The sequence below is a fragment of the Trichogramma pretiosum genome, unplaced genomic scaffold, assembly GCF_000599845.2.
Source record: "Trichogramma pretiosum strain Unisexual culture from Peru unplaced genomic scaffold, Tpre_2.0 scaffold71, whole genome shotgun sequence".
Classification (NCBI taxonomy): domain Eukaryota; kingdom Metazoa; phylum Arthropoda; class Insecta; order Hymenoptera; family Trichogrammatidae; genus Trichogramma; species Trichogramma pretiosum.
The window spans coordinates 409,988-435,097 of NW_019640814.1; the positions used below are offsets into that span (position 1 = coordinate 409,988).

General features: G+C 41.5%; 2 protein-coding genes across 3 annotated transcripts; both read left to right on the plus strand.

Moving 5' to 3' along the window:
* The first annotated feature begins 13 nt into the window (after window positions 1-13).
* LOC106657689 (regulatory-associated protein of mTOR) lies at window positions 14-6,643 on the plus strand. The gene is made up of 19 exons (XM_014379319.2): window positions 14-1,313; window positions 1,379-1,481; window positions 1,551-1,792; window positions 1,895-2,041; window positions 2,108-2,292; window positions 2,364-2,423; window positions 2,509-2,609; window positions 2,685-2,818; window positions 2,884-3,267; window positions 3,341-3,817; window positions 3,887-4,148; window positions 4,259-4,300; window positions 4,425-4,732; window positions 4,806-4,972; window positions 5,049-5,219; window positions 5,486-5,730; window positions 5,806-5,970; window positions 6,081-6,369; window positions 6,448-6,643. The coding sequence occupies exons 1-19, from the start codon at window positions 1,008-1,010 to the stop codon at window positions 6,641-6,643; spliced, it is 3,984 nt and encodes a 1,327-aa protein (XP_014234805.1). The 5' UTR covers window positions 14-1,007.
* Window positions 6,644-9,904: 3,261 nt separating this feature from the next.
* LOC106657701 (putative phosphatidate phosphatase) lies at window positions 9,905-24,831 on the plus strand. Of its 2 annotated transcripts, none has more exons than XM_014379339.2 (8): window positions 9,905-10,369; window positions 16,191-16,342; window positions 17,323-17,427; window positions 18,256-18,458; window positions 20,571-20,628; window positions 21,177-21,353; window positions 21,491-21,718; window positions 24,564-24,831. In XM_014379339.2, the coding sequence occupies exons 1-8, from the start codon at window positions 10,306-10,308 to the stop codon at window positions 24,651-24,653; spliced, it is 1,077 nt and encodes a 358-aa protein (XP_014234825.1). In that variant the 5' UTR covers window positions 9,905-10,305; the 3' UTR covers window positions 24,654-24,831. The 2 variants fall into 2 exon arrangements, 1 of the variants encoding a protein (XP_014234825.1); XR_001339520.2 differs by having other exon boundaries at window positions 9,907-10,369; window positions 21,491-21,972; window positions 24,564-24,653.
* The last annotated feature ends 279 nt before the right edge of the window (window positions 24,832-25,110 follow it).

Genomic DNA, 25,110 nt, shown 5'->3' on the forward strand with positions numbered 1-25,110 from the left:
ATTGAACGCGGTGAATATGGATCGCGAAAAATTCCGGGAAATGCGAACATTTCGATAACCTCGTTGGAATATCCTTATAACGCTTGTGTAATACAAGTAATGATGGTAGCTTTGTCTCATTACACACATTTGAAATTTTTTTGGATTCCGTACAATACGATTTATGGAAGTCGAAAAAAATTTGATCAAAATAAACCATTCTACTGAGAGAAATTATAGTGACTCAGATAGGAACGACGAATTTGTTAAATTCTTACAAATTTTTATTAAAGTGTGATTGTTGAAGCGAGTGTTTGCAAAGGATTTGCTATAAAAAATTCAAAAGATTTTATGAATTAAATGCCAATTAGTTTTGAAAGCTCAACGATCTGGATTGATAGACGGATCTTGTCAGGCGGCGCATTAGCTGCAAATAATCATCGGACTCTCACTCGTCTCGGCTATCGTCCGCAAGTGCTGAGTTCTTGCTGCACGCGGCACTCAGCGGTGTGTGCGTGATATACCTACTGTGCCAGTGCGTGTGATATGTATTGTATATGAGTATGCTCATGCAATATCATTCAAGAGCACATAATTTTGTCAATCATCGTTCGTTCTCGTCGGCGCTCGTGGTTATCGTTGCGCGCTAGCGCGTGCAAATATTCCAAAGCATTTACACGCTCCCTCGCCAATAAACATCATCGACACAGAAGATTTGTAGACTTTCTTTTTGTCGTTGGGCTCGGTGCTTTGCGGCGTGCGTGCGGCTGGTCTGGAGCCGTGCTCGGGAAGGTGTAATTTTGTGCAATCCTCGAGAACCAGTTGAGTACAATCATGAAGCAAGTTCAGCGCTTACAATTAGCAACATCGCTCTCATAGCGCGTGATTATGTTTTAAGCAATCGTCTCGTGTAAAAGTGTGTGTTACATGTGTATGTTTACATGTGTAGCTGATATTTATACGAATAAGCACATTCGTACTTGCTGGTGATTTTCCAATTATTGATTAGCACATAAAGCGCGATTATCATGTCGTTGCACGAGGAAAAAGAAGAAGACGAGCAGGATGATGTGCCGTCTGCTCAGGAGCAACAATCCCAAGAGCAACAGCCGAAGAAACAACAACAACAACAGCAGCAGCAGCAGCAGCAGTCGCAACAATCACGTCAGTTATCAACAAGATCGAACCAAAATTCCAGGCAGATTGTTGTAGTACAACGTGACGAAAATGAGACACAGGATTGGAATATGTCCTTGGCATTTAACAAAACCAGACATACTATCACTATTGAGACTGTCAACAATTTCTCTCATTCCTGGAGGATGAAAGAAAGAGTTAGTATTGAGATTCTTGCATTATCTCGTTAATTTTACTACAATCAAAATTTTCTTGTTTACAGATGAAGACAGTAAGTGTAGCATTAGTTTTATGCCTTAATGTTGGGGTAGACCCACCTGATATTGTAAAAACACAGCCATGTGCTCGTTTAGAATGTTGGATTGGTAAGTATTCATTGATTAAGATTTTCTCTATTATATAATAATATTTTAATTTATGACAATGATTCATAGACCCTTTGTCCATGAGTCCCCAAAAAGCGCTTGAAACTATTGGTACAAATCTTCAGAAACAATATGAACGTTGGCAACCAAGGGCTAGATATAAGCAAAGTCTCGATCCTACAGTTGAGGAAGTTAAAAAGTTGTGTACTTCTCTTAGAAGAAATGCCAAAGAAGAGCGGGTGCTTTTTCATTATAATGGACACGGTGTACCCAAACCTACTAGTAATGGAGAAATTTGGGTGTTCAATAGAGTGTGTTGACCATTTTTTGTATTCATTAGTTTAATATTATTCAGTTCAGAATAATTTTTTTTGAAATGTTTTCACAACTCATTTATTTTCATTTCTCTGCAGACATATACTCAGTACATTCCGCTATCAGTTTATGATTTACAAACTTGGATGGGAGCTCCCAGTATATACGTGTATGATTGTTCCAATGCTGGCATTATTGTTGATTCTTTCAAACAATTCGCTGATCAACATGAAAAAGAATTTGAAGTAAGTGTACTATATTGAATCTTACATGGAGAATATTTATTGTAATTTTTAAATTTCTTTTGCAAGATGGAAAAACAAACAATGCAGCAGAACAGATCAGCAGGTGCTATTCCTATTGTTACGCCTTCTTACAAAAATTGTATTCAGCTAGCAGCTTGTGCCGCTAATCAAATTTTACCAATGAATCCAGATCTTCCTGCAGATATATTCACCGCTTGCCTTACAACACCTATTAAAATAGCATTGCGATGGTATGTAGTTGCAAATGTTTGTTTGAATATTCTTCAATATGATAACTGTTTCAAATGTCTAATGATTCTAGGTTTGTAATGCAAAACACGTCCAAATTAGTGCCAAAAGTTTCATTAGAATTAATAGATAAGTATGTATTTTTCTAGCAAATTGGCACTGATAAAATTATTTTTTTTTAATATATAATTATTAAAATTGATGTGTTTTCTTTTTAGAATACCTGGTCAACTGTCTGACCGAAGAACAATGTTAGGTGAATTGAATTGGATTTTTACTGCAATAACAGATACAATCGCCTGGAATACATTACCAAGAGGTTGTACAAATATTATTTGTAATTTATTATACAACTTTTTTCATATTATATAAATTATTTTATTTATATTTTTAGATCTATTTCAAAGACTTTTCAGACAAGATTTGCTCGTTGCTAGTCTTTTTAGAAATTATTTATTAGCTGAAAGAATATTGCGTTCTTATGATTGCACACCAGTGTCCTGTCCAGCATTACCACCAACTTTTCAAGTAAGTATTCCACATATAAGCATATTCACAATTATCTGATATTTATTATATTTATGACTCTTTAGCACTCAATGTGGCAAGCATGGGATTTGGCATTGGATCTATGCCTCGCACAGTTGCCTAACATTCTGGAATCAGAAGACAGATTTGTTCACTCACCCTTTTTTGAGGAACAATTAACAGCGTTTCAAGTCTGGTTGACATTGGGTTCGAAAAGTCGTAATCCACCAGAGCAATTACCGATTGTCCTTCAAGTACTGCTAAGTCAAGTGCATAGGTTAAGAGCTCTTGAATTGTTGGGCAAATTTTTGGATCTAGGACCTTGGGCTGTTAACTTAGCCTTGAGCGTTGGTATATTTCCTTACGTTCTCAAGCTTTTGCAAAGTAATGCCCGAGAGCTTAGACCATTGCTAGTATTTATATGGGCTAAAATATTAGCAGTCGACAATGTAAATTAAAATTTTTTTATCCTAAAAAATACCAATTATTTAAAACTAATGAATAAAACTATTAATATTTTAGACTTGTCAAGGGGATTTGGTGCGCGATGGTGGACATAAATATTTCCTCTCAGTACTTCAAGATACCACGTTGCAAAGTGAACATCGAACTCTGGCAGCTTTCGTTCTTGCTTGCATTGTCAACAATTATCCTGCAGGTCAAGAAGCTGCTCTTCAAGGCAGTCTCGTATCAATCTGCCTTGAACAAATAAATGATCCTAATCCCCTTTTGAGACAATGGCTGGCTCTGTGCCTCGCGCGACTTTGGCAGAATTTCGATACAGCCCGATGGTGCGGCGTTCGCGATACAGCTCATGAAAAACTGCACAAAATGCTACAAGATCCAGTTCCCGAAGTTCGAGCTGCGAGCGTATATGCTCTCGGCACTTTCGTCAGTAGTGTAACGAAGAGGAGTGAACATGCCAATAATATTGATCAAGCTATTGGAATGATGCTTATTAGCACAGTGACGAATGACATGAGCCCTATAGTCAGAATGGTATGAAAAATCGAATAATGCAAGCAGATTGGCAGTATAAATTGAATTAATTTTATTGAAATCTTTTAGGAATTGGTAGTCGCTCTTCAATGGTTGGTACTTCACTTTGAAAATTTATTTGTCAATTTAGCGGTAGCCGAAGAGAAGGGACGACGAGAATTGGTGGTTGAAACTTTATCGCCCTTCAGTGGCATGCGACGCATTAGCTCAAAAGACCGTTTAAAAATGCTTTCGCCGAATGCCCACGGTAATTCTGGAAGCGACTCAACCGATGGTTTCAATTCGGATAAAATCAAGCGGGTATCTTCTGTATCCTCCATCAGTACTCTAGGTATCATTTTTGTCTTCATTTTATCTCCTTTACTAATACAATTTTATGTATATTCATTGTAACTAACAGTCTGTATTTCACTAATTCATTGCACGCATTCGCATTGTCAGGAGGTAATTGGGAATTCGTGCGGAAACCAAGTGAAACTCTGGGTAATCATCATTCATAAAACATTGAATATGTGTGCTTTTGTCTAATTCTATCGTATAATTATTCATTTAATACTTATTATTAAAATTTCATTCAATATTGAATTACTTTACAATATTATTTTAGGCCACGGAATGGGTTATCTTCCTAGTTTAGCTTATGGAAGTGTTTACATGAAGTTATGGCACGGGCTTTGCGCAATGGAATATGATCCTTCTCCAGGTGTAGCTAATTTAGTACAAAAAGTTGTCGGTCACGTGCGTCAACAAGTCAAGGAAACCACTAAGAAACCGAAAGAGTTGAACGATTCCAAAATGTCGTCGTCTCTATCTTTGCCTCCCTCACCATCTAATAAGACAAACAATTTTCTCAGTAACAAAGAGGATTTACTACGAAGCAATAAACACCAAAAGCGAAAACCTGGACCAAACGCCGTACGTAATCCATTAAATTTCTATATTCAAACAAAAATGTATTTGAATATATTTTAATGAATTGAACATTCAGGCAATAGCGGAAGGAATCGAAGTCCCGCTCAGTGCGAGAAATCCACTAGTAACTTCGAAATTCGTTGAATGGAGTTGTTCCCAATTTGCCCAGCCAGTAAGCTTTTCGTCTGAGGTAGATACTAGCAAAGACATCGAAAGTCGCGCTCATCATGAACGCGAGTGGCGGTATGTATTATTATTGCAATACATACTATTCTCGGCTCATGTTGGTAATGTTAAAATTGTTTCTTGCCATTGTTAGGTACTTGAGAAACAAGCGGCAACGACACGAGGTGAAGGATGAACAAATACGAGCAGTTAATGGACGAATCGACTCGCAAGTGTTCGTCGCCCGCTGCCCACAGTCACCGGAACTTTTGTTATTCCACCCATTCGATTCGCATCTGGCCGTGGCCTGTAAAGATTACTTCGGGTGAGTTTTTAATGAAGCGACTTTAGTTACTTATGTGTACGAATTGTTATTATACGGAGCAGGTATGCGTCGCACGTAATTGCGCTCGACTTATTTTATGTATTTAGGACTGCGAGAGAAATTCTAGGTTGATGCCTACTTACTACGTACTAGTAACACAAATGATCAATGTGCTTGATTGCATAATTGATTTAACTGCAGTTAATGCGCTGATGCTTAAAACATTATAAATAACTATCAAAATATTTGATTTGTTTGTCACACAGTATTTGGGATTGGCAGTCTGGTACTAAGCTTACGTATCACGCGAGTCGTGGAACTATGCGTCCTTCACGTATCAGCAGTCTTCAGTTTCTGAATTCTCACGACGTAGCTTTATTGATGGTTGGGTCAGACGATGGTTCAATCCGCGTTTGGAAAAATTATTACAATATGCTTGGACGTGAGCCAACATTACTGACGGCTTGGCAGGCGCTCTCAGACTTACAACCTATTGGCAAAATTCATATGGGTATGATTTTTACCAATTTTGAAAATTTTCTTTGTTTATGACGTTTGATAATAATCTATTATTTCCGATTTTAAGGGTCGTCGGGATTAGTGACAGCCTGGGAGCAACGTTCGTTGACTTTGGTAGCTGGTGGTGATGTGAAGAGCATTCGTTTATGGAATGCTGAGACTGAATTGAAGCTTCAAGATTTACCAACAGGCACCGATTTTTGTGTTACGTCTCTAGATACTGATGATATCGGTAAGTTTATAACTACGCAATCGCGTATACATTCAATTTCGTTATTATATTTTCTCGAGACCTTTTTCATTTACGAAAGGGTTGAATATACAATGACTGGTTATTTTCAGGGAATATGCTGATAGCTGGTTGTGGCGATGGTACAGTACGTATTTTTGATCGCCGTTTAGCTCCGTTGGAGGCCCGCGTTATGACTTACTGCGAGCATAGCTCGTGGATTCTTGGTGCATCGCTACATCGCAAAGCTTTTCAATCGGTACCCACGAGACTGATCACTGCCTCGACCGCCGGAGACGTAAGGTACTTCGATTTACGAAAGAACTCATCTGTGTCTCATATTCAAACTATGGAAGGCATCACATCCTTTGCCATGCATGATGCAGCGAGTGTATTCGCCTGGTACGTGTTATAAATACATTTTCTGGTTTATTTAAAATATTTCAAGCCTATGTACTCACAATGACAAATTATTTTCAGCTCGACAAATCAAGTAACTAGGATTTACAACCTGTCGGGTCAGTATCTCAATTCTATCAAGTCGCACGAGGGTTTCATGAGTTCGCGCGTTGGACCTATTAACTGCTTAAATTTCCATCCGTATCGGGTGTTATTAGCAGCGGGTTGCGTCGACAATACTGTAACGGCGTACTCCACTGGTGAACACCGTAGATGACCCTCAGAATATGAATTGATTCAGGGCTATGTTTTTCACCTTATTCACTGAATCATAATCGAAGCTACAAAGACTTTGCGCTTTAAGATTTTATATCCTACCCTTCTTATTAACCTATCTTATCACTACGACTTTATTTTTATGTGGATTCACTAAATTTTCATTTCTGCTCTCTACTTGTAAAAATTTCCGAAAACCAAGTTGAAATGTAAATTTACGCGATTTTACCAGTAAACAATTTACAATTTTTCATAATAAGAAACTACCACCAACGGTAGATGTGATATAAATATGTAATTCTTTTTTTTCCTTACGTTGCACACACAAAAACAATGCATCAGTGAAAATTGTAATGATATATAGAAAGTATGTAATGATAACTATCGTATTTGAAGTACGAGTTGCGATGTTGATATGTATATTTATTATTTAGTATGTAAATTACAATAATGTATAACTTACTAATCAATCATGTGCATAAGAATGCAAGCATGTGTTCAAAGTAATGAATATATATTATAATGATAAATGAATTGATGAAACAGGGCGGCGAGTGCCACTGTAACTTTTACATGTATAAGAAATGAAAATTGATGAGCGCGAATTCGCGCGTAACGATATAAATGCCGATTATGTCGTTGTATAAGAGGCCTATATAATCGTCCGCTCGCGTGCTATTAAGATGCTTAAATGCTTCACTATAGCCGCAACGCGACAAAGTTTTGTGTGCTAGTGCAATCAATGGTAGTGGAGAGAGAAAGAGAGAGAGGAAGAGAAACGCTTTTGTACGTTTCCCTCTGTGTCCTATCTTTTTTAATTGACGTCTCTCGAGGCAAAGCTTTTCCAGCATGTACTTAACAAAAAAATTTAACATTCTTTTTTTCTTATCTATTTTCTAATCATCCATGCAATTGGTACGTTTGTAAAGTTCTTATACGAGTATACGAAATAAAAAAAGTAAATAAATCATGAAAGCTTTCATAAGTGTAACAAATTGACAAACAATAGAGTATGCAAAGAAAACTAGTCATAAGTGCCGTGATGTTTGTAAGCATAGTTTGAGAAAATGAACCAATAAGAACGCTCGTAACTAATTCGTTAATGACATCATAATCAACAAGTGCAAGTTTTCAATCGGAAAGCAATAATAATAAAACATGGATTAGGCCTTTTGCACGCTAAAGAGTTTTAAAGATATTTGCAGTAAAATGTAATTAAATTGTAACAATAAAGTGCAAGCACTGAGTTTGAGGAAAATCGGCGTTAATTTTATTTCATTGTTCCTTCAGCGAGGAATAAAAACGTATCAGTGGTACGTAGCACGATAAGAGTGATCACGCGCGTCGAGTCGTCGATCAACGGAGTACCGTTAAATTCGCGAATTTATTGGTTTTATAAATTTGCGCATTACGAGGCTCAAAGCGATACTATGTGTCACAAGTACACGTGTACGTGCACTGCCGCTTGAATTTATCGAAAATAAGTAAGAGATCAGGATAACTGCGAGCGAGCGATGAATCATGCACATGTGCTTGCGAGCGTCAATGTACAACTACGTTTGACACTCGCGCTACGCGAGTGTCTCATTTTTTTTTGTTTTCATTTCGCACGAAAGCAGCGCGTATAACTCACGAAAAAAAAAAAAAGAAATTCTCGGTCATAGAGCTAATGAGTCGTGACGTTATCTAAGTCAACGCGCCGAGCAAAAACAAAAAATAAAATAACTGTCGCGTGTTGGTATCGATTTCTCAGGTGCGAGCGCGATGTGTATCGAATAAAGCTAATCGCTTGCGACAGGTTGGGCCGGTGAAAACTTGTGGTTTGTTATTCACGACTGGGCACCGTATGTAAGAGAGATGATTATAAAAATCGTTTCTAATTAAAATGACAATCAATCGGCCGCGGAGAAATTCCGGATGAAAAAATTTGTGTGTTATATGGCAGCAGGCCGTGGTGGTTTCTGATCGTATAACGGATTACGGAGGTGTGAATTCGAGGAAAGAAGTAACAGATCGTGTCGCTTCAAGGCTGTCATTTGGACAGCGATATATTTGTGACGAATTGTAAAAATAATAGTACCGAAATACTCGGATGCGTACCATAGAGGTGTCTCTCTCTCTCCCAGCTTCAACGCATGGGCGAGAAGAAAGATAAATAACACAGCTATCGGTACATTTGTTACCTTCGGTGCCGAATATTCTCGCAAGGAATGAAGTACAATAAAGGACAATTTATTTTTAAGATGTGTAAATTAGCCTAATATATATTCCGAGCTGTGACTCGTAGCTCGGCGTCGGCGTTCGTTAGAGAATGCAATTGTAATGTATATATAAGTATGGAGGTGGCGGGAAAACTACGCGCGCTTCGCAAATCGCAGCTCGCGTCGTAAATAGGCCTCTATAAGGCAGGAAACTAGATGGGATTTTTTCCCCCTCGTCTTTGTAGCTCTGAACGTGTGTACATAGATATTGTGTGTTCGACACGCGCCTGTGTATGTGAGAATTATATATATGGATCTCTTGAAAAATAAACAATCGGCACGACGTTGATCGGCTAATTATACACGGGATCGATTACGCGAACGAGATGACGTTTTCTACGTTACTTCTAAAATGATATAATTCAATAATCACAGGCTGTCAAAATCGTTAACCGAAAATCAAACGGGCTTTAGGAAAGTCGTCTACCTGCACAGATTATTACCTAGACTTATGGCTTTCGAGCGATTCTCCTAATTGGACATTCGAAAATAGCGTCGCGCGAGTATGCTTTAAATCCGTAGCTAATTATTATGGGAACTACGGTGGATGAAACGATACTAATTTCGAATCGGGCTCAAAAAAACAAATCATTTGGCCAATTCCAAGGGCACACAGCATTGCAAGTCAGAAAAAAAAATTTAAAGCACGCAGCGGCGCAGATTTTCCAAACAAAACGATGCTAAAAAAAAGGTGTTGGCGCAATAGACGATAAGAGATAATATTGACAGCGGAAGCTCGAATTATGTTACATATACGACTATACGACGCAACATACGTGAAAACGTAACGGCGTAAAGTCATCTATCTAGTCGTGGATATACGCGAGTAAATATTGGGTGGGAGGGGGAGGCGCAATCGCACGTCGCGATGATTTTTAGCTTATACAATGTAGAATCCGTGGCCGCCACCACCGCTGCCGCACGCTTCAAGCTGCTGCTGCTACTTACGACACGGCACGAGAGCAGCAGAGCTCAGCGGCGGCGTACAATATCGTCTGCGGTGCTGCGCGCTCCGTATAGTCCGTCCGTGTGCTGCTGCTGCATTATACGCTGCTGCTGTGCGTTGTCAAGTCAGTCGGTGTTTAGCAGCCGTTGCGTCGACTCGTCGTGGTCGTTTGTCGTCGATGTGTGTGCGCGCGCGCCCGAACGTCACTTGTCGTCGATATTTGGTCGTTTAGTTGTTTTTGTTGTTGCTGCTGCAGCTGCTCCTCGTTATTCTTGACATTATTTTTTCCTCGTCCGCGTCCCTTTACGTTTTTACCTATCTGTAATTTAACGTTGGCCGCGAGGGACGAGTGTGCTCGGACCGCCGAGGATCGACGGCTGAGATTCGATTCGATATAGTTTTGTTGATTTTTCGCCAAGCTCTCCAGTCTCGACGGCTGCGATCCCCAGCTGCACAATGGACCGCGGCAGTAGGTTCATCGTGCGCAAAATCGTCATCGACTTTTTATGTTTGCTCTGCGGTGAGTACATACATCTAACGCAAGTTTATAAAATCACTCCTCCTCCTCCTGAACCTCCTCCTGCTGCCGCTGCTCGTGTGTTTGTATACATTCGCTCTCTCGCGTACGAACGTCTCACCTGCTCTTATTTTTATTTTTTTAATTTCGCGTTGCCTTCAAAACAATATTATTGCTCTCTCGCGCGACTCCGTAAACGCATACCGCGTTATATACATACTATTCTTGTATGTCAAGGCGCGGTGTCGAGCGCTATTATAGCACGAGCACTGAGAGTCGGAGAGCAGTAGCTGCTGTAGTATATAAGCAGTAGTAGCACAGCACATGCGTGCAAATCTGCGACGAGCAGGCAGAGGCGGCAGTGATGATGCACTCGACAAATGATGTCAACTCATCGGTGCGCTGCTTCGAAAGCGCGAAAATTTCGAACGACATTGCATCACGACGATGCCGCGTTCTGCGGTATACTTTTATAATTTACTGTCTGTTTACCTCGTCTCTTTCTTTACTCGAGTCTGCTTGTTTTGCGCTTTGCCCGTATAGTAGTGCGTCTTATCTGCGTATATCTTGAAACTCGGTAACGCGAGAAAGAGGCAGACACACGCGCGAAACACCTAATATAATATACGCGTGTATCCTATATCTGCGTGCACACGGACTATGATCGATCGAAAGGCGAATGCATATTATGCACTCCCTCGCCTTCTCTTTGCTCTCTGCTGTGTGCTGCAGTTTGGCCGCTACAAAGTCGCTACATTCGAGACCGCCGACTATAGGTAGTAGTAGTAGTAGTAGGTATATAGCATCGAGGTGTATTATACGCACGCACACACACACGGCTGCTCTGCGCTCTGCACATTTATATATAACACGAGGGCGTTGAACGACTCGACGACTTTGGTGGTTGTTGTTGTTGCCTCCAGCCGACTGCCCATTTTTCTCTCTCTCTCTCTTTGCATTGTGTCTCGTGCGTGCATGTCTGCCGTGTGCGTGTGTACGGCCATCGAGCAGCTTTATAATATAATACTTATATTGGCGAATTGCATATTTTCAAAATATAGACGTAGTTCGTTTATTTCGTACATGTATACATCTTAAAAGTAGGGATTCCCAATGGATATCCGACGTAAAGCTGGGAAATTGATCCGCGCAAAATGTTTACGCCGGTTCCGCGAGTAACTATATTCGTGCCGTAGGTACAGTATGTGCCGGGGCAAGAATCGAGCGGCTACCTCTCCCCTTCGCTCCAACTGATTTGTCAGTTTCTCCCTTGGCATTATAGAGCCGATGTATATAGACGGTATACGTCGTGTAAGGGTGCCCTTTTCCTACCCTCTCTGCAGCACGTTCTTTCTCTCTCTCGTTCGAGTTTCGCGTGTAAGGCATGATTCAGCTCTATCTTCGGGCAAACACACTTACCTTCGTCGTCTTCTTCTTATATGTACGTCGCTTGCCGATCGGATATTGAAGTCGAACGACGACGAAAGGCGAATCGGAGCTTTTCGCTATGAACGAAGCGAAGCCACATTACCATTGCCAATGCGTGCAATAGAAAGCAGCGGCGACCTATTGTCTTCGTCTCCGGGTGTATATTATACCTATACCGCATCATTATTATTATTATATATATAGATGAACTGACAACATCGGCATAGGCAGCAGAAAAAGGCCGGACTTAATTGGTCTTTGTGTGCCGCTCTTCGCTTAGCTCATTTTTTCTTTTCTTACTTTTAGCCAGAGAGAGAGAGAGAGAGAGAGAGAGAGAGAGAGAGAGAGAGATAAGACGTAACGCACAGAAATATAGTCGCGCGCGTGTCCAAGCCTCTGTATTAGCTATCGCAGAGATGGAATTTACGTACGCCAACTACGATTATGGATCGCGACCACTAGTCCACGACGTTTTCTCTTCTTTTGTGTACACGTGCAGATGATGATGACGATGACGACAAAAAAAAAGTGTCGCACATCGACCGAGCGGTTGACAAAAGCCGACCTACCGCTTATATATACGCGCGTATAATACACTACATACACGTACCATAATCCCGAGCCGCTGCAGCTGTTGAGCGGCGCATTGAGCGCTTAGCCGGCTTAAACTCGGCCCCGATCTGCATTCGTTAAATGTGACGCTGCTGCTGCTGCGCTGCGTTATCCTCGATATCGGGAGAATTCATTGAGCGAGAAGAGGAATTTGAATAAAGCCATTAAATGTGTGTCCGTGTACCGAGCAAACAAAAATGTATAATAATGAATGATAAGTTCGAGTCGCTCGTTGTGGGACGCGCGCAGTCATGCTATAATACACCTTAACATAACAAGTAAGAGAGATGGAAGAACCCATAAGGATGGAGATAAACATCTTGCCAAGTTGTATATAATAATTTCTTAAGCTCCGCTGCAGAGAAGCAATGGATTTTTCATGATAATTCTTGTGTACTTTATTTGTGCTCGTCTGTGTACTTTTCCGAAACCCTTTTCTTCGATCGTAAAAACTCCCCGAGCTCGTTTCTTTTTCTTTCTCTCTCTCTCTCTCTCTCGCTCTCTTTCTCGACGTAGTTGGAGCGAATCGAAAAAGAAGAGTCTGGTGCACAGAGGTCGTTTCGTCGTTATTATATATTGCATTAAAGTGGCATATACATGTAATTACATGTACAGAGTGCACGCGGGGGCCTGCTGCGGCTTGCAAAATGAGCAATTTTGGGTAGGCTGCTGCACGTACAACTGCACTTGTGCAACACTCTCTCGAGTGCGTACTTTGAAAAACGTTATTTTCGTCTTATCTCGCGCTCTCGTATAAATTTTAATTGTGTATACGTATATTCGACGAAGAAAGAGTTGCGAGTCGACGAGCAGCAGCGTGAGGAGGCAAAAAACATGTTTTCGCGCGAATCTGCGCGCCAAAGACAAGACGCGATGCAAATACATCAAAGTGCTATCGGCTCAGAGAAAAGAGTATCATATTGTCTGTATACAAATGCAAGAGAAAGAGAGAGACCGGCCGTCTCGACTATAAATATTAACGTGTAAGCGCGAGAGAGAACAGCAGCAGCAGCTGCATACGTACAAAGAAAGAATAGATGAAATAATCAATTTTTATTTCCTTTTTATACGACCGGTAGCGAGGCTACAGCTCGTGATTCAGCGGATTGCGAATACTTTTGCTATATAGTTTAAAAGATTTTCACGTATATCTACAGCGCCAATCTTGCGAGCTTCCGTCGTCGTCGTCGTCTTTCGCGGACGAGAAATGATATTCGAGCGAAAATTCGTTTGAATTCCCTTCCTAAACTTTCGATGTAAAAGTCCATTATGCGCAATGATCTTGGACAAAGGCGAAATGAAAGAAAAAAAGCAATAAGTCTGGTATACGAGCGCGTTTTATATATATACGCGACGCGCCCGTTCAACAACGGACGAGAGCTGCCGAGACGATGTTGTATCGAGCGCTTCGTTCGTCCACACCCTGAGCTCGCGCGCCTCTGTATTGTACTTCTTTTTCGTTTTCTAAGGGACAATGTTAAAAAGCTTATAATATGTGCCCCAGGGGTGTTTGATTTAAACATGCATAAAAGCACGTGCGCGCGGATTCTTTTTCCTCGTTAGTCACATTCGTCGAGCACCATTTCGGGGCTTCTTTTTTATAATTTTTTTTTTTTTTTTTTTTCGGTGGGCCTAGAGTACTTTTTATGCCTCGTGCACGTTTACAAGAAAAGAGAGAGAAGAAAAAAAAATCACGTCTTTTAGCTTGGAGCGGAATTCATTCTCTACGTCTCTTTCTCTCTCTCTCTCTCTTTCGAGAAGGCAACCGCCTGTACAATGTCCACTTAAGCATGAATGAAACGTTTTTATTTATTTCACAATGTATTCACGCTTTTAGAGAGAGATTTAAAGATTTGAGGTGGCATCGATCGAATTTTATTATTCGGTTTATGGTCGGCGATCGGCGTCACGGATTTAACGCCTCGGGGACCGATCGAGTACTGTTTATACGCTCGCATCCGCGCTACCACGAGGAATTCGTTGATTTTGATGTCGGCGGCTGATTAACGTGATTTTCGTGTTGCATCGTCGATTATGGCCGCTATTAGAAGATGGAATTTAATAGAGTTTTAAAAATTTTTGAAATTCACGTATTTACGAGCTGGCTCGACGAAAGCTAGAGAGCCCGGTCATGATGACTTTTTGTGTACTTTTAACGACTACGAGATGGAAAGCCGCATCAGCTCGAAGATCTCGAGGGACAAGCATATATCATCGAAGCAATCGCCAACCACTTGGATTATCGATCACAACTGGATAAAAGGCTTTGCTTTAGGCAGTTGGAAGCTGCGATTTCGCGAGCTTATATAGCCGGCAAGATATTAATACTGACAACATTATGGAAGATTCTAATATTAGAAAAGCTACTTAATAAGGCCGCAGAGTTTGTGCTTCCTTTCAATTTGCCGCGGCGGCAAAGCATTAAATTCCATTAGGAATGTGTCGATCGCGATTACAGCAGCTATATAATACATAATAATATAAACAGGCGAGAGAGAAAGAGATGATATCGCGAGGGAGAAATGACAGATGAAAAAAGCCATACGCGCGCAAGGTCTCGGCGATAAAGATGCGCGGCTCGTCTTGCTCTTATTTTGCTCGCGAGACTCGACGGTGCGGAGTCGCGAATGTCGATCTGCTGCCCTGCACAATAGCAAAATAGGACAGATGTCCGTCGCGACCGTTCGGTACAGTAGTAGTGAAAAGCTCGACGCGTGAGTTGCTCCTATTACCCGCTAAGGTAGCGTGTGACATCGAGCCTATATATATGAACGTTTAACACGCTGCGCTGCTGCTGCTGCTGCCGTTGACCTTAGGCTTCCTTATCTCGATACGTTCGTATACTTGTAGCATGATTTAAAGTTTTGCCTCTCTGGTGCGTACCGCAGTGGGACACATTTATATACCTGGAAGATAAGAAAGAGAGAGAGAGCCGTTACAAGAGTACATTGTCGCGTTTGCCGAGGCTCCTTACTCATTACCTTATCGACTGCTTGGGAGAAATGAACGCGACACATTTGCACACACACGCACACACACACGCGCATCGCCTCGAGCTGTCACGCGTAACGACAGACGGAGCTAATGCATGAGTACACTCGGAGACACACCTGTTGGTTTAGCGATTTTTCAGCGTCTCTTTGTACTTTTTCTCGCGGTTTCACCTACATTTTTGTTCCCCCCCGCCCAGTTTTTAAGCTCGCGCGCGATCAGCGCGTCAGACGCGGCTTCCTTGCTATGCGTATACAATCAAATTACTCGCCCGATCGTTATTAAAATAACAAACGAAAATTTCGCTCACGATTAAAAATAGCTCGGAGATTTCGGGAAAAAACCGAATTTTTCGGCCTCCTTGATACTCGTATACACACACAATGTCGTCGAACGTTGACCTTCCGTGTTATATACGCGCAGAAGAAAACACGTCGAACGGCAGCTAAGCAGCAGCAGTGACCAGCTAAACTATGCTCGCTCAAAGGCAGCAGAAATAGAAGGGAGCCTCGTTTAAATGCCCCAATATTTCTCTCTTCGGTCAGTGCAATGCAGCTGTATATATGCGCGCGAGAGCACTTGTTATGTCTTGGAACGCTTTAAATTCGTGCGAGCGCGCGTGCGAAATTACGTTTTTCCTGCATGCCGCTAGCGACGACGCATAAAGCTAATATTCCTTCGACTTGATTTTATCCTCTCTTCCTCTTCCTCTTCTTGTGTTCTTCTCCTGGAATCGAGAGAGAGAGATTAGCAGAAAAGTAATAATGGAAAATGTGTTTGTTATCTTTTGCAGTGGGCATGATAGTGCTGACGTTTTATCTATTCGGCACTCCCTACAAGCGTGGCTTCTTCTGCAATGACGAATCGTTGGCCCATCCGATGGTCGACTCCACCGTCACCAGTCCCATGCTCTACGTCATCGGCCTATTTCTGCCCATCTGTACCGTAAGTATCACGTATTCGTATTACGTATTAAATCTGACTTATTATTACGCGTATTAGATATGGCTCTCGAGACCCGAGTGCCGAGTGATTTTCGGTAATTACGTTCGGCTCGGTTTACATCGTAACGTGCCATCTAAAGCGAGAGCAGGTTCAACGTTTTTGAGTGGTCGTTAAAACCTTTGAACCAGTCTTAGATTATATACACGACTATAAAACCGCATCTCGCGTACAACAGCTAAATCATTTCAAGTGGATTATCGCGTCGCTTTTGGAAAGACGACGTTTCGTACTTTTTGGAAGATTATTATAAGCCATATTTCGAGCGTAATTTTTGGTAGTACGTTTAATCTGGTCTCGAATTTCGATTATTTATCGGCTGTTTTATCGTTTGTCAATTGGCCAATGTTATTTACGAATTTGGTAATCGAATGATTAATCGGAAAGACCGCGAAGAAATTCACACTTTCGTGACGGTTCACGCAGCGAGATAGCGATTTCCTCACTCGGGTGCATAAAATTCTTGAATATTTTCAAATTGAATAAGCAATCTGGCGACGGCGAACGCGCGCGCGCGCGTAATAAACACAAATGACATGCAATTTTCTCTCTTTTTATAATAGCTCGGTTTTAAATTACCGAAAACAAATGCAAACGAATCGTCGGACTATAACTCGCAGAAGTTTGTTGAACTGCACACGGCGCGTCCTTCGAACTTTGACTGCTGCAGCTTGTAACGCGCGACTGTATACACGAACGCGCTCGCGTGTGCGCGTGTGTGTTTGTGTGTGCCGTAAGAAAATAAACGTCTCGAGCTCGTTTTTTGATTGACGTGCAGAGCGCGGCGCTCTCGCGGCTATGTAATTATCTTAATAACAACAATAAACGACAAAAAACGCGCATGTTTGTGTGTGAGAGAGAAAGAAAAGATTTTTAAAGCTGGCGCGCATGCACACGTGGTGGTGCTGTGACGATCGTTGCAGATGCTGGCGTTCGAGTATCATCACGCCAAGGGCCTGCCGGAGAAGAAGCCACTCGTCGTCTTGGGAAAAAGCATACCCTACTGGATGACCATGGCCTACGAAAAAGTGAGTAAAAAACTGTCGTGTGTATAAAACGTTTATACTTTTACGACGCGATCACGGGCTTTTTTGTCCGGCCGATCTCTCGAAGTCGAGTTATGACTGATCGACGCGCATATCTCCTTGAAAAAGAGCTAATTGTTAAACGACCGAGACTCGACGTCAACGATCGCGTCTCGAGGAGAGAAAGTCAAGGGTTGTTATAATTATACGTTTTACCGAGACGATTTTTTTTCTCTGGGTTCGCCTCTCGGTTTCCAGACTCGGGGATATGATATACGTGTCGATGCGAATATATCGTTGTCGCAGCAAAACTCGAATGGGCAGCAGCAGCAGCAGTGCATCATGCAAAAATGCATACAGCTTGTGCGCGCGGCCAAGCGTGTAAGCGCGTACATCGTGTAAAAATTATGCATATACGCACGATCCTTGCTGGGCGCACTTTGCGTTACACACTCGGTGCGCACACGCTCGATCGATCCGATTCCGTCCAGTGCATACTCGAGCTCTCGACGTCGAATCGAACTCTTTTTTTTTCACGTAGGAAGAAGCAGCGCAGCGGCAGCAAAAAAAGTCGTCGAGCCGCGTCTGCCGTACACCACTACGTATACGCGTATATCCGATGACACACATGTGATAATGAACGCAGAGTTAAGGGGAGAAAGAATACGTTCAATTATTCGTCGTACGTACTACAAGAGAGTCTGTGCTGCTGATGCTGCTGCCTTTTTACGGAGGCTGCTGCTGCTGCTGTGTATAACGTGCCCCAACATCCGGACTGAATATTCGCTTGATGCTCTTGTTGTCTATATGTATATATGTGTGTCGCCACAGATCGGGGTGTTTGGCTTTGGAGCAGCCGTGACGGTGATGACGACCGACATAGCCAAGTACACGATCGGCCGGCTGAGGCCGCATTTTCTCACTATATGCAATCCCAAAATCAACTGCAGCTGGCCCGAGAACCAGCACAGGTACATCACGGACTACGTGTGCGAGGCCGACGGCGTCTCGCCCAAAGTCTTGAAGGAGCTCAGGTAAGCCGCCGCCACTCTCCTATATACCTATACTATAAGTATGATAGATGACGAAAATTCATCTACGTTTATCGTTTATGCGACGACGACGACGACGATCCCCGATGACGCGGCCCACGCATCGTACACCGCACACATAGCCGATAACGATCGTTTTTAGTCACGCTTCTCGCGCCCGCGCGCATTACTCGGCGTATAATGTATAAAAGAAGACACGCGCGCGCGCCTCCAAGGAGTAATGGATCTTATCGGTGCCGCTCGCTCGAGCACATATTATTACGGCGCATAGCCATATAGCGCAAAACTGTTTTTCAACGTTATTAAAGCGTCTCTATAAATCGGCATCGCGACCCAATGAGGAAAGATTCAAACGTGTGCGAGACATTATAGTATACTTACGTATGCATTATTTTTTGTCTTATTCGAGAAAAACAAGCAGAGAGATTAAATAGAGACGATTTTAGCGATGATGATTCGATTTACAATTATTCCATCAAGCGTCGGGCACACGCTTTTATATAATGAAAAAAAGATAACGCGTATTATAAGCTATCTACTCGAACGCTGCAAAACTTCGCTTAGGCGATTGTGATTTTATCGCGAAATCGAGCCCTGATCTATAAACGTAACATATACATATCTTGCAAATCTGTAAGATGATTGATTGCCAATTTGTAGCGCCTCAGCTGCGACATGCATACCTACAATAATCGAGCGTGTTGGTTGCATTATGCAATAGACTCGATCTATATCAAACAGGCTATATCGAGTGGCCTCTTCGCACAAACCGCTACCGAATAATAATAATTCTTCAAAAAGTGTGGCCCCGCCGACCACGTGTACACGATATAGAGGCGCGTTTGTGCGTTCAAAATTATTTCTCCTGAAAAATCGAATCGAGATTCACCGGAACACGCTAATAAAGATATACAAAGTCCGCGATTCAAGCGCGTTCGCTTCTTTTTTCTTTATCATAGAGAATCCACAGTGACTTCTTTCACGTCCAAGACCGAGAGTGTAAAATTTTGATAAATGTATACATTCTACAGAAAGAGAGAGAGGCCAAGGGACATAATAAGAAACGATTTTACAAAGCCCATAAGCGAACGGGGGAGTGCGTCGATTTGACTCTCGACGTCACAGAAACGAGCGAGAGAGAAAACGGAAGACGCTAAAGCTTGTGCTATAGAGGATGTACATTCGAAGAGCAGTAGAGTCTCTTCCCAAGCCAACCGCGTGTCAAATGTGCGCGTATTATTATTTTGGTCGATTACTCGTGCGGTTGTTGTTTTTTATTTTTATTTCTTCACTTGACGCGGGCGCTGCTGTTCGGTGTGCTGCAGAAGGCCCACTTGAGCTCGCGCCGATTGGATTATATTATTAATTCGAAAGATTTGGTTTGCGGTCGTGGCGCGTCGAGTCGAAAGACTCGGGAGCTTTCGTATACGCAGGCCCAAGAGCGAGAGAGGAAAGAAGCGATTTGTATTCCGTTTGTAGCTTCTCGAGTCCGACTCAGCGATACTCGTCGCGGCGCGCAGCACGTGGAATATCTGCGCTTATACTTTCAGCACGTATTCCGCGCCAATATCGCTTATCGCTCGATAATCGTTAAAAAAAAAAAGGAGTACGTACGTAAACGCAGAAGCAATTATATCGATCAAGTACGTACATAAGCGTTCGTGATACTTTCTGCAAGGGTAAAGAAGCCAAATGTCGCAAAACCTGCTGCTGCTGGGCTGCTCACGAGAGACCCGGACAGTATCGGCAAGTTTATAATGCAAGAAATTTTTGAGAGTGCGCCTGCAAAGGAACTCTCGTCTCGGGCCATTACAGCCTACTTTCTCACGACGATGCGCGTGTGTGTATACGAATATACAACGACATAAATCGTACGTAAATGCGTGTCCCTTTTTTGCGCCGTCACCGAGGTCCTATGCGCTACTTATACGCAGGCAAAAATCTGCCCAATGCCGTCGTCGTCGCTGCTGCTTCTTCTTTTTTCTTTTTTTCTTTTTTTTTTACGTCGCAGCTCCATTTTTTTGTTGCTGTTTTGTTGCGTTTTGCCTTACTTGCGCCGCATAACACGTGCGTCACTTGTTTTGTATGTTGCAGACTGTCCTTCCCGTCGGGCCATTCGTCCTTCGCGGCCTATACCATGATCTTCTTGGCGGTAAGTCGTTACGTGTACATATAACAGCTCAAAATGTTGTGCATTATAAATGTATAAAAGCGCGACTCGATCATTTTGTCGCATTACGTTATCCGCTATATGGTAAAAGTTGCGTAAGGCCGTTTAACTTCCGACTTTTGATTTTTATGTGTACAATATATAAATCTGCGCGCGCTCGCGAGCTTTTGAATAATTTCTCGACTTTTCGCGCTAACTTGTAAGCGTTTGACAGCTCCTTTTTTTGTCTCGCTCCGCGCGCGCGACTGAAGTATATTATGCTTTACATTATACGCACGCGCGCGCGCGCGTCAGGGAGCTTAAAATCACGTTTTCGCGAAATATTTTACTGCGTCGAGAAACGACACTACATTATTCCTTGCTCGAAGTGACCATAATATTTGAAGAGAGAGAGAAAAAAAAATTCTGTCGAGCGCGTAGCGGAGCGATATATCATAAAGTGAGATAATGCAGAAAATATGTAATATATCGTGCGATTTGTCAAAAAAAAAAAGAAAAAAAAAGAAATATTGTTTATATTGCCAATACAGCTGTATCTGCAACTGCGACTGACGTGGCCTGGTAGCAAGCTGTTCAGGCACTTCCTACAGTACATCTGCATAATGATGGCTTGGTACACGGCCATGACGAGGGTGTCCAACTACAAGCACCACTGGAGCGATGTTCTCGCCGGCCTCGGCATCGGCACTGTCATCGCCCTCATTATGGTCGGTATCTCACTTCTCACTTCTTCTCTCTTGTAATATATTCTCTCTAGCACTGTCTGTCTGTCTCGCCGACGCTACTTATTTTCCTATACGTACAGTTGGCGCATCGCAAATAACGAAAATTGGCCTCCTTCCAGGTATTCTGCATCGGCGATCTGTTCAAGGAGCGACGCCTGCAGTCGGCTTACAATCGCTCGCAGCTGATGATTCAGAGAAGCAGCGACATGGACAAATTGCGCGACTACAACGAAGCCACGTCGGCGATGCAGGTGAACCCGTCGGTGCTGTCCGGCTCGGCGCCGCCCTCCTCCCAGTCGCCCATCATGCCCAACAACAACTCCGGCGACAATGTCGATACCCATCAGGTGACTAACGGCATCAACAATCGAGTCTGATGACCAACAGAACTCGCGCTCGGCTTAATGCATACCACTGCTGCTGCCGCTGACGCTACTTCTACCACAATTACCTCGTCGTCGATCTGCCCAGTGGGATCTTCAACCTGAATATATTATATTTTTTAACGTCGAATGCCTCGATATTATTTGGGCTTTGTCGATGCGCATCCGCTGCCTCCCCCTCTCGTATATCCCTTTTTTTATTACATGTTGCCTGCCTCGTGAGTATGTTTTTTATGAGTACGCTGCTTGAGCACACACGCATACTATTTTGTTGCCACCGATCGGTGCTGCGTTGATCGCGGTGCTACGAAAGGTTGTTCTTTTCCTCTCTCTCTGTACGCTATTTTGTGAGCATGTGTTTCAGCGAGTGTCTCTTTTTTTTCTTTTCGTTATTTTCCGCGCCTTGTCGGGTGCGAGTGTGCATGTGATCAGTGAGATTGTGCTATTATTTTACGTACACACGCAACATACATTTTTGTTCGTTGACGCATTACTATATTATTATTTTAGCTATTATATATACATTATGATGTAAGTGTGATTTATCAGTATTATTGTCTCTACTATCGCGAATTGCTGATTATAATGTGTGCCATCGCGTGCGCCGATTATTAATTTCGCCCCACGAGATTTTTACAATCCGAAATTAGTAACGAGCCGCTTGCGACGATGAATACATTAAAAGGCACGAGTGCGTATCGAAAACACGCGCGTTGCATTGTGTGAGTATATCGCGCGTGCATCGATTGCAACAAACAAATGTGTACGCGAGCCTCTGATTAAATGCTTTTAACTTGTGTACTCGGGGAGAGGGGGCAAAATAATATAGACGTCGTTATTTTTGTAAAGTTAATATTGTGTACCGCGACGATATTGTACGACACACCGAATGACATATGTAGAAAGAATAGTGCTGCAGTAGGCATATTATTTAGCGCGAACGATATTTTTATTTTGTAATTACTATACACAGATGTTTCTTGCTATTATACATGTGAGTACAAAAGTGTATTGTGCAGAGCGGATACCGAAAAATGGTTGTGTACACGAGGACAATTCAATATTACCGATCTGCGATGGGTAATATTTCGGAGCTTACTGTTGCTCGCGTTCTTACCAGCTCCAAACGAGCGAAAGGATTCGTTGAATTTGATTTTCTATCGACGATCGTACTACACGATGAGAAAATATTGTAAGAACGTTACACATTTGAAATCGCTTGTTACAAGGTGGTGTGCCTTGCAATATGTAACATGTGTATAAATCGGTTTTAAAAAGAGCTTTGATCTGGATTTGATCTGATTTTAGGAGAAACGAACGATAAATTACAAACAATTGCCTAAAGTAACTTCGGTTGTTCGTAAACTGCATTTCGTAATAGAAAATTACGGCGGCAACCGAATATTGATAGAACGAAGTATTTTGCATAAACGGACTAAACAATCAGCACGAACACGAGTTCGCGTCTTTGTTACTCGCCTTTTTTGCTCGCGAATATTTATACACATTGGTGAGTGGTGGAGCCCGCGAACGTTTAATGCGAGTCACGAAGTCGATAATGTTAAACGAAACTATATTCGTTTTATAGACCAGAAACGAATCTCCACTCGCGAATCTCGACTCGTAATATTCATAAATATTTTAATACTAATGATATTAATTCATTTTATATGGAACAGAAACATTTGTATAATGTAAAGATGAGCTAGAATGTGTATGCGTCGAAATTGAGTTATTTCGTGCATGAATCATACATTGGTCAGTTTCCAATTTAGGAACATATGTATTTTTACTTACTGTGCATCGAACTTTTTATTAATCGCTACATTTTTTGCCAGTAGCCTTTTAATTTAGAAGCACATTTTATTTGCGCAATGCGCATTTTTTCAATTCGATTTTTTTAAAGTGCGCATAATAATTAAGAATCTAGAAGCAATATACGAAATTGTATATAAAATTACCACGAATATTAATGTTTAGTATTTTGTATTGTAATAGAGATTATTTCCATCTGTAAGGAGTATTATGCTGTAGCTTGTTCGTTCAATTGTATATAATTTTTAAGAAGCAATGCGAAAATACATATCGTCACAGGCTTTTATTTTTAAGTTCTATTCACGCTTCTGGCCTGTCATTTGTCGCTTACAAAAATAGTTCATTTATGTAGGTTCATTATTTTAAGCGATAAACGGATTATATTATTCGAAATCAAAATATATGTTTATAAAACAATTGATTTCAAAGTGCACTGTTATTCATATTATCATTAGATCAGCGACAGCTATTTTATCACTGGCATTACTATTGTTTGCTGTAAATTTATACTTTGACACACCAAATGTTTTTGAAGTGGAACTTTAGCTTTGAAGTATATTATAATAAACATAAAGAATCACATTAGAATAAAAAAAATTGATAGGTATCAAACTCGAGATTGTATTTTTTCATTTAATTTATACGCAGAGAATCGTAAAAAAGTCTATACAAAAATCAATGATCATACGTATGATGATACGTAAAATATTACCGGTTCATGAGGTACTAAAAATCAGCACAATAAAGAGAGTCTACAAGAGTGATGTATAAAATTTACATTGAATTATTTTAATAAATCTCGATAAAAACACATTTGATTAATTAATTATAATTCTGCTTTTTTGTTGTTAATTTCATTGTAAAACCATTTTTATCCTTGTTTCCTGTCATAAATGTTACATTTGCTATGCACTGCTTTGCATAAATATGAAAAAAATTGTAGCTCATCTCTACTCGTGATAAGAAAGTACAATATAAATATTTACGTTTTCAGTTTGTCGAATCGACGCCACTGAGGAGCGAATCTCCAACTTACGGTGGCACCGATGGGCTCGTTGGTAATAAGTCACGCAGATACCGATAATTGAAGTATTATAGCCTGAAGAATTTTTTCACGATAAAGCAATCATCATGGACTCGAATTTTAGAAAATACTCATAGAGATTAATTAACTATTATTTGTACCTGATAATACCTTTCTTACTTTATATACTTAAAAAAAATAATTGAAATAAGGCAATAAACAGTAATTTTTAAGAAAATGCTACTTGACAATTTTCATTCATTTTTTGCGGGTTCCTTCCGGCGCCACAGTGCGCAGATTCAATAAAAATGGCGTCCGCAAAAAACGGCGGCGGCTCGGCGCGCGCTGTCAGCTCGACAGACGACGCAGCTGATCTACAGAGCTATTTCAGTGTGTACACGCAGCATTAGACAAATGATTCGATTATTCACTTTGTCGCGAATCCGAACCCGTAGTAGTTACTGTGCTATTTGTGAATGACTGTTTTTTCTCGCTCAAGTCGCTTAAACAAATGTCG

Coding starts and splice junctions, on each gene's coding strand:
- LOC106657689 (XM_014379319.2), top strand. CDS start 1,008: ATGTCGTTGCACGAGGAAAAAGAAGAAGACGAGCAGGATGATGTGCCG. Junction 2,819..2,883: donor CATTACCACCAACTTTTCAA/GTAAGTATTCCA, acceptor ATGACTCTTTAG/CACTCAATGTGGCAAGCATG. Junction 6,370..6,447: donor GCAGCGAGTGTATTCGCCTG/GTACGTGTTATA, acceptor AATTATTTTCAG/CTCGACAAATCAAGTAACTA.
- LOC106657701 (XM_014379339.2), top strand. CDS start 10,306: ATGGACCGCGGCAGTAGGTTCATCGTGCGCAAAATCGTCATCGACTTT. Junction 18,459..20,570: donor AAAGTCTTGAAGGAGCTCAG/GTAAGCCGCCGC, acceptor TGTATGTTGCAG/ACTGTCCTTCCCGTCGGGCC. Junction 20,629..21,176: donor ATACCATGATCTTCTTGGCG/GTAAGTCGTTAC, acceptor TTGCCAATACAG/CTGTATCTGCAACTGCGACT.